Source organism: Monodelphis domestica, chromosome 4, assembly GCF_027887165.1.
Source record: "Monodelphis domestica isolate mMonDom1 chromosome 4, mMonDom1.pri, whole genome shotgun sequence".
In the NCBI taxonomy this organism is placed as follows: Eukaryota; Metazoa; Chordata; class Mammalia; order Didelphimorphia; family Didelphidae; genus Monodelphis; species Monodelphis domestica.
In genome coordinates, this window is record NC_077230.1 from 185,973,226 (window position 1) to 185,988,283 (window position 15,058).

At 37.0% G+C, this 15,058-nt stretch overlaps 1 protein-coding gene across 8 annotated transcripts in view; it reads right to left on the reverse strand.

The window, feature by feature from the left end:
• Window positions 1–1,413: 1,413 nt before the first annotated feature.
• Window positions 1,414–15,058, reverse strand: part of GPR155 (G protein-coupled receptor 155) — a 52,695-nt gene continuing 39,050 nt past the window's right edge. For 6 of the 8 annotated variants that reach the window (XM_007494402.3, XM_016433712.2, XM_016433713.2 and 3 more), the window contains 3 exons: window positions 13,660–13,724; window positions 5,541–5,675; window positions 1,414–3,454 (listed from right to left, as the gene is read on the reverse strand). In XM_007494402.3, the coding sequence (XP_007494464.2) occupies window positions 3,154–3,454; window positions 5,541–5,675; window positions 13,660–13,724 (501 nt within the window). In that variant the 3' untranslated portion in view covers window positions 1,414–3,153. Of the gene's footprint in view, window positions 3,455–5,469; window positions 5,676–10,296; window positions 10,317–13,659; window positions 13,725–15,058 lie in introns of those variants that run through there. The other 2 variants (XM_056794014.1, XM_056794015.1) reach the window with 2 other exon arrangements.

Consider the following 15,058-nt stretch of genomic DNA (forward strand, 5'->3'; position numbering starts at 1 on the left):
ACCCAGTTTCACAGAATTCCCCATTCTTAGACACAAGAATGTTCCATTATGCTCCTCTAGCACGCTACGCTCACTAATTCCTGCTAGTTCTGTGCTATTACAAAGGGTTGCCTTTAAATGTGTGTGTATGTGAAACCTTTTACTCTGTGTTTGACCTTCTTAGAGTAATATGCCTAGTAATGGCACTGCTAGATCAAATGTCACGGGTACCGAGCGACTTCCTCACTACAAAATCAAACTGCTTTCCAGAATGGACGGACTATTTCCTAGTTCCGACAGTGCATCAGTGGGCCTGCTTTCCCACGGTTCAACAGCTATCATTTTTGTCTTTTGATGTTTTTGGCAATCTGACTGACACAAAGTAAAATCTAAGAGTTGTTTTAATTTGCATTTATTATTAGTGATCTGGAGCATTCTTTCATGTGGTTGTTGATAGCTTGTGCTTCCTCTTTTCAACCAGCTCATATTCTTTGACAGGGCATATGTGTGTGTTCCCTAAATATTTCAGACATATTTTTATTAGACATGTGCTGCAAAGATTTTTTTCCTAATTAACCCCTTCTAATTCTATTTTAGTATTTTTTTCCCACACAAAAGCTTTTTAGCTTTAATGTTCTATGATCACCTCTTTGTGGGATTTATTTAGTTAGGGATTCATTCTTTAGGGGCAACTAAGTAGGTACCATAGTGGATAGATCACCAGGCCTGGAGTGGGAGGACCTGGGTTCAAATGTTACCTCAGTGTCACTTTTTGTGGACTCTCAGTAAATCACTTAACCCTGATTTGTTCAAGGTCCCTACGGCCAAATTTGAACCCAGTTTTTCCTGGTGCCATCTAGTCTCCTGATATAGTATTTGATTTTGAAAGTAGATTGAAATCAAATGGATTTTTCATTAATAAACATTTCAGGCATATTGTACTAACACTGAGATGCTTCAGAGGGGCTGAGCTGGAAAAGAAAATACCCCAAAGAAACCCTTTTCCCTGCTTCTCTTTATCTTAAAGCATAAAGTTACATGCCTATTGTGCAAGACAACTGCTCACAGATCATCAACTCAGGTGTGAGCTTTAGGAACATCATTTTGGCTTCTGTGGCCCATTCAGGGAGATGCCTGAAGCACAGAGAGTAATTAAGAGGCTACTATTACTAGTCCAGGTGAGAGGTGATGAGGGCTTGGACTCGGGGAATGACTGATAGATGGAGGAAGGGGCACCTAAGGCAAGAGAAAATTATAGGTTCCCAGATTTATTCATTTAGCACCTTTAGTGCCTACAGTGCACAAAACACTGCAGAAGTCACAAAATACTATTTAAGAAAAGGACAATTTGAAGGCGCTAAAGACTGGCATTAAGGAATGACAAAAAAGACCTCATGTGGTTTTTGCATTATTCAAAGAATTATAAGAAAAACATTTTCTGCAACAAAAATTAAAAGAGCTATTTTATTGAGAAACTTGCTATATTATCAAGGTCACAGATACAAAGATTTTCATTCGATAAAATTGACATATCCTTAATTCTAAAAACATTTTAATATAACAAAGTTAACCAAACCTGCAGATCACAATGATCAACAGTTTTCTGTATGTACTATCTGTGCTAAAAGATACAGACAGTTTTCTGCTTCCCTTTAAGAGAACTTACACAATGACTTGTGCAAAGGCTTAATTGAAATTTGAGATGCTTACATGCATGTGACTTGGTATCTCAAATACTGCAGCTGTAAATCAGTTCCACCTGGCATATGTTATATTTAAGGTTAAAATCAGTCTAAACTCCAGGGCATTAAGACAGTCACTTAATTAGAATGTAAAAAACTAAGGTTTCCCTGCCAAAGTGACTACATAACCAAAAAAAAAAATGCTCCACCTCTAAAATGTAATTGAAAACAAGTATCATAGCAAAGTGTATGGATTTACTCTTGTTAAATACACTAGGATTTTCATTAAAAACAAAACAAAACATGGACTTTAAAAGTGTAGTAAAATGAGCCCTGTTCACTTTTTTAAAAAAAATGATGAAGTAGAAAATAGAAAAAAACTCATTCATACGGAAGTTAGATGCAATTAAATACAAAGAAACTAAACACTTTTTAGTTAAATCAGCATAAGGGCTAAAAATTGAGCATAAGGGCTAGTGAATAGGACTTAAAAAGTAAGACAATTTGGGCATAATATTTCCTAGACATTTTTAAAAAATGACTTAAAACTTATGAAATAAAAGGCATTGAACATTGAGTAACTCAGAGATAACATGATCACTTTTATCTCTCCATTTCCCACCCCACCCCCACCAATTTCAAACCAGGAATAATATTTCATAACTGCACACAGCATGAATATCTTGAATTTGTAGATGCTTGGGAAGGAGTGTGCCAAAAATTAAATTCTAAATTTATAGCAGCATATTAGATTTGGTTTCTAAAATAGTTTGAAATATGTAAAAAGCTTTCATTTTTATCTTTGTATCTCCAGTGCCTAGCAAAGAGCATGATGTTGAGAGACACAAGATAAATGATTGTAGAAATGAATTATTTCTTTCCTATATTAATTTCTCTGAACAGCAGTTCAGATGACATGTGCAAAAATTTCTTGAGATGGGATGTGCAAAATTATTAGTATATATCATAAATTATAGTAATAATTTTGGGAGTGTAATGTAAGTTAAATTGCTCCAGGCATAACATATACAACAAGTTAGAGAATTTTCAATTCTATCATAGATTTGTGGAGATCATCTCCTCCCTTTTGATGGAAAAGCAGGAATAAATTTGAAAACAAATGCATTGTGTTCCTGGTTTGAATGAGCACCAACTTGTCAAGAAATTGGGCAAAGAAAATGAGGAAGTAGGAAGGCCTCTTAATAAAATGATTTTCAGTCTTTCCATGAAGTGCAACTGGTAAGTGCAAAGTATACATAATCACGAAATTCATTTATAGCTCCAACTGCAAGATTCAGCAATTTGGAGAAGTGGCTTATTTGGTTATTAAAATTATATTAAACTATTACATGCAAATCAACCATTAACAATTTTTGCTCAAATTGGAGATTATGATATTCAATAGGAGCTTTCTAATAATGATATAGTAGGGGAAAATAGTTTTTGGTTTTTGTCTGATAAAATTTCCTTATGAGTTTTATATACACATATTTTAGATTTGGGGAGAAAGTGAGGTAGGGGATGAGTGCTCAATTTCCACTTGTCTGCCCTGTGAGGATGTGATTGAATTAGAGCTTACAGGACTCCCTGCAGGACTGTCCTGAAGAAATCGGTAAAACAAATACTCATCCCGAAATTCATATTCATTGGTAATGTGCTGTACAACTCCTCCTTGTACCAGCCTGTCTCCGTATAGCACTGCTTCGCCACGGTCAGAGGCCAGGCCAACTTCAATTAGCCAGTTCACCAGGTCACAGCCACAGAAAGTTCCGGCAGAGGTCTTTGCTCCACACCTGTATGTCAAAGGAATGATTCACCCATATGTTCTGTAAATCTGGTATCAGCACTGCATAATAGGGGACAGGCAAGGGGAAATGGGGAAATAAGGAAAGACAGTATGACAGGTGGTATGTAAAAAAGTATGGAAGAAAAGAAACCATTTTGGAGATTCATGGTTTAAGAAATATGATCATTATGTTTATGAAAATAGGAAACCTAATACATGGAAAGCTAAACCCAAAAGTGACATACTATAAACTCATATTCAGATCATCATACAATAGCAACCTCTTTTGTAATAGCTTTGTTAAAGATTATACCTAAACTCTGACTATAAAGGAAATTTGATTATAAAATTATCAAATGTTTTCATTATGCACTAAAACTACAATAAATCAAAAATTGCTTCTCAGGTAATGGATTTAATCAGATTTAAAACAACTTTAAAAAGTACTTGGTGGGATACTTTTGATTATTTCAAATGCATTCCTAATGCATGGTTCCTCACGTCTTAGCAAATGAATAAGGTTAATGGCAATTGGAGGAAAGAGAACCAAATGAGCCTGTAAATTTTAATAGAAGCACATAATAGATATGCAGTACACTCAATAAATGCATCAGTCAAGCAAAAGAGCTGTTACAGAGCCAAAATGGAGGAAGCAATCAAGAATTAAGGTGAGATGAGGAAAGCAGGTAACAAAAAAGAATACATTTAATCACATGAATAGATCTTTTAACGTCATACAAAGATCACATAAAGCTAATATGCACATAAACATCTCAAAAAAGTAATGTCACAATGAACACAAAAATGCATTTCAAGTAATACATCTTAATTCATAAACCAAATTTTAGGCAGTTCAGATGTGAGAATAATGTTTCAAACAAAGTGTGGTTGAACCTCCATTCTTACTGTTAATTTTGGATATTAAAATCTAGTACAGTTCCTGCACTTACGTTGTCTGATGACCATGGGATGACATGTTCTCTTACAGTGGGACAAAGGCCACCATTAGATCCGAGGTATGTGTGGGGGAACAGGGAGGCCTTCTATCACTCCACAACCATATAGCTCAGCAGCCTCAAAAAGCCACAGCAGCACCAGGGTTCCCTTTCCAGTTCATAACTTGTATAAAGGTCACAAAATGAAATTTCCTTCTAAAAATTTTACAAAGCCAATTTTCTCAACCTGTTGAACTGCTGAATGAAACTATTCATAAGTGTTAATCTTTTTTTTTTTTAAACCCTGGCTTTCCATCTTAGAATCAATACCGTGTTTTGGTTCTAAGGCAGAAGAGTGATCAGGGCTAGGTGATAGGGGTTCAATAACTTGCCCAGGGTCACACAGCTGGGAATTGTCTGAGGTCACATTTTTGAACCCAGGACCTCCCATCTCTGGACCTGGCTCTCAATCCACTGAGCCACCCAGCTGCCCTATAAGTGTTATTCTTAAATGATTTTGACAGTCCAAATGTCTACTTCTCACAAAGGAAAACTGGTCTTATACTGGTCCTTGATAAGCAACTTTTTAATTTTCCTCATTATACAATCTTTTAAATGTTCATGGCAACATATTTATCCTTCATATTTCAATATCTTCCACATATTCTATCGCAAGAACTCAGAGGATAAGATCAATTAATTGGTTTCTATGGATATTATTCAGATATGACAAGGACTTGCAGTGAAAAGTAAAGCAGTGGGTATTATTGTTTCAAAAATATTTTTTCAATAAAAAGTAATATCAAAAGGAGAAAATGAATATGAAATTGTTTCTAAATTTAAAGTGTAAACTTTTCAGAAAGACATTATTAATAGCTAATGTCCATCAATTCTAACATCCCAATGTCTTGGTTCTTAGATGATGTTTCCATACTTTATTTGGGAAATCAAAATTAGTAGCTTTTCAAAACTATCTAAATAAAGTGATCTGAGTATGTTAGAGAGGTTTTGTTTAAGGGATAACCCATGTCTCACATGCACTGGCCTGTTACCAAGCATTTTAGTTAACATGCACAAGTCAGTGGTATTTAAGTTGAAAAGTGGGTTCAACATTTAATGTTTTAATTAATAGGGATTTCTGTATAGGCATTTGCCCACCTTCTTTCCTTGACAATGCTTCGGACACAGAGATCACGATGATAATGGACAAACTGTTGACAGGTCATTCTGATTTCCTCAGGAACAGATGATCCATTTTCTGCTGTTATTTTATTACTCCACAGGAATTCAAATCTGAAAAGAAAAATAGAAGAGGCTACCTGTAAGGAAAGAAAGAAAACACTATACAGGGGCATATTCATCTCCATAAAAATGTGACTATTCAATTGCAGTTATCATCTCCCAGGCAAACTCATGTCTCTGGTAGCCAAAAGCACTGGTATTCTGTCTGTCTTCACCAACATTTTATTCCTTAACTATAGATACACCTAAGACAAATTCTGCACATTTTTTTACTTCTGTCAAACTCCATTTTCCTTAGATTATTTTAAAAGCAGTCTTTATGGAGATCAAAGATTTTATTTCAGTATTTTTGTGTAATAGACAGATTTCTTGAATATCTTGAATGTAGAACAACTCTTCTGTGAGTCCAATCTTGTGGTCTATTATTTACTCTGACAAAGAAACAGATGACTGTTAATGATTAAAGTTTAATGACTGGGGGGGTGGGGGGGAGAGCAGCACAGAGGCTCAGTGGATTGAGAGCCAGACCCAGAGGTCCTGGGTTCAAATCTGAGTTCAGATACTTCCTATCTGTGTGACACAAGGCAAATCACTTAACCCCAATTGCCTTAAAAAAAAGTTTAATGACTAATTTATTTTCCTATTTCTATACCATGGAGGCACCCTGACTGTTCTTTAGTTAAGACTAATAGGAATGGAGCCACAATGGTAGAAAAGAGAAGCACTGAGCTCTCCCAATTTCACTTCCAAACAATTCTAAAACAATACCACATATCAAATTCTGGAGAAATAGTGGTAGTCTCTCGGTGACCGAGAATGACTATTGTCTTTGTGCAGTTTCATCTACAGTGTACCCTCATGTGGCTTTGGAGTCCAAAGGCTGAGGCGCACAGTTTGTGGCACATGGGGCTTGGGACGCCAGTTGTTACGGGAGGTGCGGTTGTGGCCTGGTGTCGGCGTTCATGCGCAGCGGCAAGACGTCGACGTCGCTCATCTTCAAAGGTGGCGGCGGCATGGTGAATGCGGGTTTGCCAGCTGCTTCTGTCGGAGGCAGCGAGTTCTAGTTGCTTTGGTGTCATGCCAGCCCACCTCAAGTTGGACTTCAGCTGATCCTTGAATCTTTTCTTTGGTCGGCCTTGTTTCCTGAGTCCAGCTGACAGTTCACCATAGAATACGTGTCTTGGTATTCCCTGTGGGTCCATGCGGACGACGTGTCCAGACCATCGTAGCTGGGTTTGGAGGACCAGGACTTCGATGCTGGTGGAGTTGGCTCTGCCGAGGACTTCCTGATTGGTGATTTGGTCCTGCCATTGGATCCTCACGATTGACCGGAGGGAGTGTTGGTGGAATTGCTCCAGCTGTTTCATGTGCTTCCGGTACAGTGTCCATGTCTCGCAACCGTACAGGAGCGAGCTGAGGACCACTGCGTTGTACACTTTGAGCTTCATCGCAGTGCTTACACCGCTGTGTTGGAAGACTTTGGAGCGCAGCCGCCCGAGTGCCTGGCTGGCCTTTTGGATCCTGGCATTAGTCTCGTGGTCTAGGGACCCGTCGTTGGCGATGGTGCTGCCCAGGTACTTGAAGGTGTTGATGTTAGAAAGCTGCGTGCTGTCGATTGTAATGCACGGCTGGTTCGTTGGCCTCCCTGGTGCAGGTTGGAACAGCACCTCTGTTTTGCTGAGGCTGATAGTCAGGCCAAACAGTTTTGTTGTGGTAGAGAACCTGTCCACAATGGTTTGGAGATGATTTTCTTGGTGGGCCATGAGAGGACAGTCGTCTGTGAAGAGAGCTTCCAGGATGAGTCTCTCTGTTGTCTTTGTTTTTGCAGTCAGGTGGCGAAGGTCAAATAGTGAGCCATCCAGTTGGTATTTGATGTAGACGCCCAGGTCTAGATCCATCACACCATGGCATAATACTTGGGTGAAGTATAGGTTGAATAGTACCGGAGCAAGGACACAGCCTTGTTTCACGCCATTGGAGATGTTGAAGCGGTTAGAAGTCTCTCCACCAGATAGGTCTTCCCCTGTCATGTCGTGGGGTGTATGGGGCATTCAGGGAGGGGTAGTATCTCTGGTATGGAGGGCTTGTCGTGCCCTCCTAGGGCAGCTCTCCAGCCTCCGACCCCCACCTGACACCCAGCTCTCACTTGTGGCTCCCAGTAGCTGCTAGCATGCGGCAGCAGCCACACCCCAGGCAATGGCTTCGACAGGCAGGCTAAACCTTATGAGGGTAGCCATCGGGTCACCGACCCCTGGTGAACCAGGGCTTTGCTCACCCAGCATGTGAAAACCGCTTCGGCGGAACAGGCGGAAGAAACCAATAAGAAGGTTCAATGGCTGAGATGGCGACGCAGCAAAGCACTGTGGAGTGCTTAGGGCGTGTTGGAGCACAAAGGACAACACAGCCATCCAATGCAGCTGAGGAAGTCTCCAGGTGTAACGACTTTTCGTGCCACTGGACCCAGGCTTCCAATGCCGAGAGAGTGGGACTGTCTCTGTGCATCGACTTTTCCACTTAAATCTCTTTCACGCACAAGTATCTTTGTGCACACTCATCTATCCTAACCCCGTCCACCCTCTTCAAGACCTGCGGCAATGGGGGAGTGGCAACACAACAGGTGGAGGTGACCACTGGCAGTTGTAGTCATGATCCTGCACGTAGGCGGCCCACGGACCAGTGGTCGCTCGGCCCTGTGGGCAGCAGGGACGTTCGGCAGCATCCTGGGCGACTGAGCAGCCCTCTCCAGGACAGCACTGCTCACCCTAATCAAGGGAGGGGACTAGAAAAGGTGTCCCAAACATTGCCTGCCCTACAAACAACCGGTCAGCACACTACGGCTGGTGGTTCATCCCTTTAAACGGTCGAAATCAAAAGAAACAAAACACAAAGAAACTCCTACTAGGAGCATGGAACATCAGGACATTACTTGATAGAGAGAATATCCCAAGACCTGAGAGAAGAACAGCTCTAATCGGTAAAGAACTGGTGCAATATAACATTGACATCTCAGCCTTAAGCGAAACACGCTTACCAGAAGAGGGATCACTCAGCGAACCCACCACTGGATACACCTTCTTCTGGAAAGGTAGAACCACAAATGAAGACAGAATCCGCGGTGTTGGCCTGGCCATCAAGACCAGTTTGCTCAAACAGCTGCCAGACTTGCCTGTGGGCATCAGCGAGAGGCTCATGAAGATCTGTTTGCCTCTCAGCAAAGGCCAGTATGCCACAATCATCAGCGCATATGCCCCAACACTGACCAGCACAGAGGAGACCATCGAGCAGTTCTACTCTGACCTGAGTGCCATCCTGCACTCAGTGCCCACCAATGACAAGCTGATACTACTGGGAGACTTCAATGCCCACGTTGGCCAGGACCATAAAAGATGGAAAGGAGTGCTCGGCAAACACGGCGTGGGCAAAATGAACAACAACGGCCTACTGCTACTCAGCAAATGCTCAGAGTTCGAACTCACCATCACGAACACTGTGCTCAGAATGGCGAACAAATATAAAACAACGTGGATGCACCCACGATCAAAACAGTGGCATCTCATCGACTACATCATTGTACACCGGCGAGACATCCAGGATGTGCAGGTCACCAGAGCCATGAGAGGAGCTGAATGCTGGACAGACCACCGATTGGTTAGAGCGACTCTTCAAATGCGTATTGTGCCTCGCCATCCAAAACGCACCCAGACAGCAAGAAAGGCCTAACACTTGGGATAATGTCTCCCTTTCATCCTGGGAGCAGAGCCCAACTTTAACATAAAATTATAAGTCAAGAAATGGGCTAAGCAATTGGGGATAAATGATGTCCCCTTGGGTCACACAGCTAAGAAGTATCTGAGGCCAAATTTGAACCTAAATCCTCTTGATTTGAGGCCTGGTTCTCTACCAGTTTTGCCAACTAGCTTCCCCTATTTGTAAAGCTTTAAAGAAAAATATAAAATTGTCAGAAGTCCAAAAGGAATTCTTGGGAAAGCCTAAAAAGGACTTTAAAAATCAATTATGCAAGGTAGAAGAAAACTGGGAAAAGAAAATAATGTTTAAAAAAAACTGGGAAAAGATAGAAGAATAACGCAAGAAAATTATGAAAAGTCAACTAATTGGAAAAAATGGGTCCAGAATTGTACTGAATAAAATAATTCCTTAAAAATTAGAATTGGGAAAAGGGAAGTTAATGACTTCATGAGACATGAAGAAATAATAAAACAAAAGAATGAAAAAATAAATTAGAACATGAAATATCTCACTGGAAAAACAACTAACCTAGAAACAGATTGAGGAGTGTTAGTATAAGAACTGTTGGACTACCTGGGTCATGACCACAAAAAAAAAAAAGTCTAGACAGTATACTTCAAGAAATTACTAAGGAAAATTGCTCTAAAATTTTAGAACTAAAAGATAAAATAGAAATTGAAAAAAAGTCTATTTCATCACAGACTGAAAGAGATCCCAAAATGAAAACTCATATGAACATTATAGTTAAGTTTCAAAGCTCCAAGGTCAAGGAGAAAATATTTCAAACAACTATAAAGAAAGAGATATTGCAAAGTTAACAATCAGGATAATAGGAGATTTGGCAGTTTCTACATTAAAAGACAGAAAGGTGTGGAATATATTTCTAAGAGCAAAGGAGCTGAGATTTGAACCAAAAATAACCTACCCACAAAGCTGAGTGTAATCCTGCAAGGGAAAAAACATGGATATTTAAAATTAAAGGACTTTTCAGACATTCTTGAGGAAAAGACCAGAACTGAACAAAAGATCTGACTTTCAAATACAAGAATTAGGAGAAACATAAGCAGGTAAACATGAAAGATTAATCATAAAGGTTTTGATAAGGTTAAACTGTTTGCTGTCTTATATGGGGAAATGGTATCTATCATTCTTAAGAATGTCATTATTAGGGTAGTTAGAAAGAATATACATAGAGGGCTTAAGATTTATGGCATGGTCTTAAAAAAGTAAAATAAGCTAGGGAGAAGTAAAATGGAATAAATTATCTCATTCAAAAAAGGTATAAATGGAAGAACTTTTACAGGGGAGGGGAGGATGGAGTAGAGGGGAGCTGCATAGGAACCTTATTCTCATCAGAATGGGATAAAGAGAGAATAACATACATCTAGTTGGGAATAAAAATCTTACAGAGAAAAAAGAGGGCATGGGGAGAGAATAAAGTAAGGATTCTTAGAAGGGCATTCAGATTAGGGAGGCAGTGGTCAGAAATAAACTAGACTTTTGAGGAGGGATAGAGTAAAGATAGATAAAAGGATAAATAGAAGTGCAAAATAGGATAAAGGGAAATATACACTTCGTAATTATAACTTTGAGTGTGCATAAGATGAACTCAGTTATAAAAAAAAAGAAATGGATAGCAGAATAGATAAAACAGAACCTGACAATATGTTGTTTATAAAAAACACACTTAAAATTGAGATACATATAGGGGCTAGAATGGAATTTCTTGTGCTTCAGCTGACATTAAAAAAAAAAAACAAAACACAAGGGTAGCAATCATGATCTCAAAGTTAAAGCTAAAAATGATTTAATTAAAAGAGCCAAGCAGGAAAACTACATTTTGTTACAATGTTCCAAACATAATAAAGAAATACCAATACTAAACACATGTACACCAAATACTATAGCATCCAAATTTTTAAAAGAAAGGGTAAATTAATTATGGGTAGAAATAGAAAGCAAAACCATAATTGTAGGGACTTTAACTTTTTCCTCTCAGAACTAGATAAATCTAACAACAACAAAAAAGAAGTCAAGGAGATAAATAGAATCTTAGATAAGCTAGATATGATAGACATCTAAGAGAACAGAAAGGGAATGGAAAGGAATATACCTTTCAAAGGTGTATGGCACCTTTACAAATACTGACCATATATTGGAGCATAAAAACCTTATAAATACCAAAAAGCAGAAATATTAAATGTATCTAATCAGGCCATAAAAATTTAAAAATACATTTAATAAAGGACCATGGAAACAGAGATTAGAAGTTAATAGTGGGGAAGGTAGGTGGCTCAGTGGATTGAGAGCCAGCTCTGGAGATAAGAAGTCCTGGGTTCAAAACTAATCTCAGACAATTATTTCCTAGCTATGTGATGCTGGGCAAGTCACTTAACTTCCACTGTCTAGCCATTAACATTCTTCTGCTTTAGAATCAATAGAAAGTACTAATTCTAAGATGGAAGGTAAGGGTTTCAAAAAAAGTTAATTGGATAACTAAATAATCTAATTTTAAAGAATGAGTGGGTCAAAGACAAATCATAGAAACAATAAATTTAATAATGATAATTTAATAACTATTCAATAATTATTTAATAATTTAACAATATATTATACGATTTAATAATAATTTAATAATAAATATTTGATAATAATTCAATGATGGTAATAATGAGGTAACAGTTATTTTTGTGATGTCAAAGAATCAGAAACTTAGGAGATACATTTCAATTGGGGAATAATCAAATAATTTGTAGTATATGACTGTGAGTATAATAAGAAATGATGAACAAAATGCTTTCAGAAAACCCTGGGAAGATTTACATTAATGATGCAAGGACAAACAATCTGAACCAGCCGAACATTATACATAGTAATAGCAATACTATTACATTATGTTAATACTATAGTTAAAACTATCATCGACTGAATGACGTGGCTATTCTCAGCAATAAAATGATCCAAAAGAACTGCTGGAGTTTGAATTTAGATTCAAGCATATTTCTTTTACTTTCTCCTTTATTCTCCTTTTTTTCCCCACTTTTTTGCATCTTTTTTTTTGGCAACATGGCTAATGTGGAAATGTTTTGCATGACTGAATATGTGTAAACTATATCAAATTGAATGCCTTCTCGAAAAGAGGGGAAAGAGGAGAGAGGCAGATAATTTGGAACTCAAAACTTAAAAAAAAAAGGTAAAAATTTTTGTTTAAATATAATTGAAAAAATTTAAAATTAAAATTAAATTTTAAAAAAATATTAAGTGGGAACTAAGAACTAATGCTAGATCTTAAAACTTGATCTAGGCTTTTCTTGCTTTCTATACTATTGAGCTCAAATCTCACCATATGCAAGGACACATGTCTCAGTTTTCTTTTGCCTCTTTTTCCTCATTTCTTGTGCCTTCTACCTGAGATTAGATTACTTTCTACTTATCCTATATCTTGAATGTACATTTATTATGTTTGTTTTCTTCCCTATTACAATGAGGGTTTCAAAAGGATAGAGACCATGTTTTTGACTTTGTGTCCTCAGCACTTAGCACCTGACAAAGAATAAACCCCTTAATAAATGCTTAATGACTGATTAAAGCTGTCACTTTTAAACATTTGTGAATTATGTAAAATGCCCAAAGTCCTTATTATGTAGTGCTTTTGGTAAGGGGAACTGTTAACATTCCTACTTTTTACCAATTTTACTATGAAAACAAATGAGCCTAATGTCACTTCATTCTCCATAATGAGTTTTCCTATTTGTTAACCTCTAAACAACAAAAACATGATTGAAACTCAATGCTTATGATATTTTTAGAAAAGCATCCATAACAAAACTTATACTTTAGCAGTCTTTATAGGAAATGGTAGAATAAAAATTTTGGAAAAGCAGAATGACTTTTTTTTAAAATAATTGAGGAAAATAAGTCAAATGCACAAGAATGTAAACTGCTATTGTTGAGGAGATACATTATAGAAATATAGATGAAATAAAAGCTCTTTGCTATCTTATAAACATATCTTTATGTATATTTTTAAATTGTACTTTTAATTCAGTGATGGCTTTTAATGCTATCTAGCAGTTCTTTTAGTATAAAGAATATATAAAGAATACTACTGGATGTATAATGTTCAATACTTTATAGATATTTACTACAAATATATGAATCTACAGATGATATTGTTTCCATGATAATCAGTTTCTGCCATTTGGTATTAAGGGCCTAAAAATAATATCAAGGGAATATTTTTACTATTAACTCTATTAAAATAGATATAATTTTAAATTGGGTTTACCTTCTTTTGAAGGGCAGTATGATAAAATGTTTGTCTAACCCAAAGATTCCAAAGGAAATGAAACCCTGGTGAAAAACAGATATAGACAAAGTTATATATTTAGAACCTAGATATAAAATTTCAAACTAAAAAAAAAAATTGAGGCAAGTCACTGACATTTACTCCAGTAAGGAGGTCTTTTAAATTTTAGGCCCTGAATCAAGAATGTTTTGTTGCTTGCTTGTTCTAGGCATTTGGTCTTGCTAATTATGGTAATAGACTTGGTGTCAGTCCTCTAGAAGAAACCAGAGGCTGAGGAAAGGAAGAGACTTCTTTTCCTGGGGAGCAGAGACTGATGAATAAGCAAAGTCAGAAAGGGCCAGGAGGATATTTAGTAGTACCCATCACTTTTCTAATTCTTTTGCCCTGAGGAACTTTACTTTTATTTCAAACTTAAAGCCAGTACTGGGTTAAGTTACTGGGAGGGAAAATATATATAGTAGAAGAAATTGTTTCAAAACAATGTCTGGCTACTGGAATCATATACGTTTTTATTTTTTCATGGATGTGGTGCCTACCTTGCACCTCTATCATGTAATTTTGTCCATTTATTCAGGAATTCATATTTCATCTAAATAATACATGTCTTTGAAACATTTTCGGGATTATGTGCATTTTGGTATAAAAGTCAATATATAGGAAATGGTGCTGGCAACATTAAAATGTATTATACTATTCCATATAGTGCAAACTATAGGTTATATAAACTTTATATTGGGTAGAAATTTATTTATAAACAACTCTTATTTATTCACACTAATGGGCACTGAAAATAAGATAATTTAAAACAAGAAGGAATCAAAAAATCATTTAGAATGAACCTTGAAATATATCACCACACTAACATTTTAATACTATTACTTCTTAAAATGATTTTAAGTAAAACAATAAAATACATGAAGCTTTGATTTATCCAATCTATCTTTTTCATGTTTAGTAAACGTTACTCACCTTTTCAAATTCTACAATCCAGGGATCACTTTCTCTTAAAGTTTAGCCCCAACTGCTGTGTGTGCGTGTGCGTGTGTGTGTGAGAGAGAGAGTTGTTGTTTAATTTTTGTCTTTGTATTCTCATTGACTGACCCAGATTGGAATATGATTAATACCTGTTGATTGAAAAAGTCTTATTGGATTCCCCCTTCAAAGCATCAGCCTGAAAACAGAGCTACTCTCCCAAATTTTTTGTGAAATGTGAGATATAGATTCCAAAAGGGTTTTGATAAAGACTACAAGTTTCATATAATGTCAAATCAAATAAATATACAAGAACTTGACATTCAAAAGTACTAAATCAGAGCATGTTAATTTTTCCACTAATAAACACTTACTTATTGATTAAAATTATATTTTGTAATCTCTT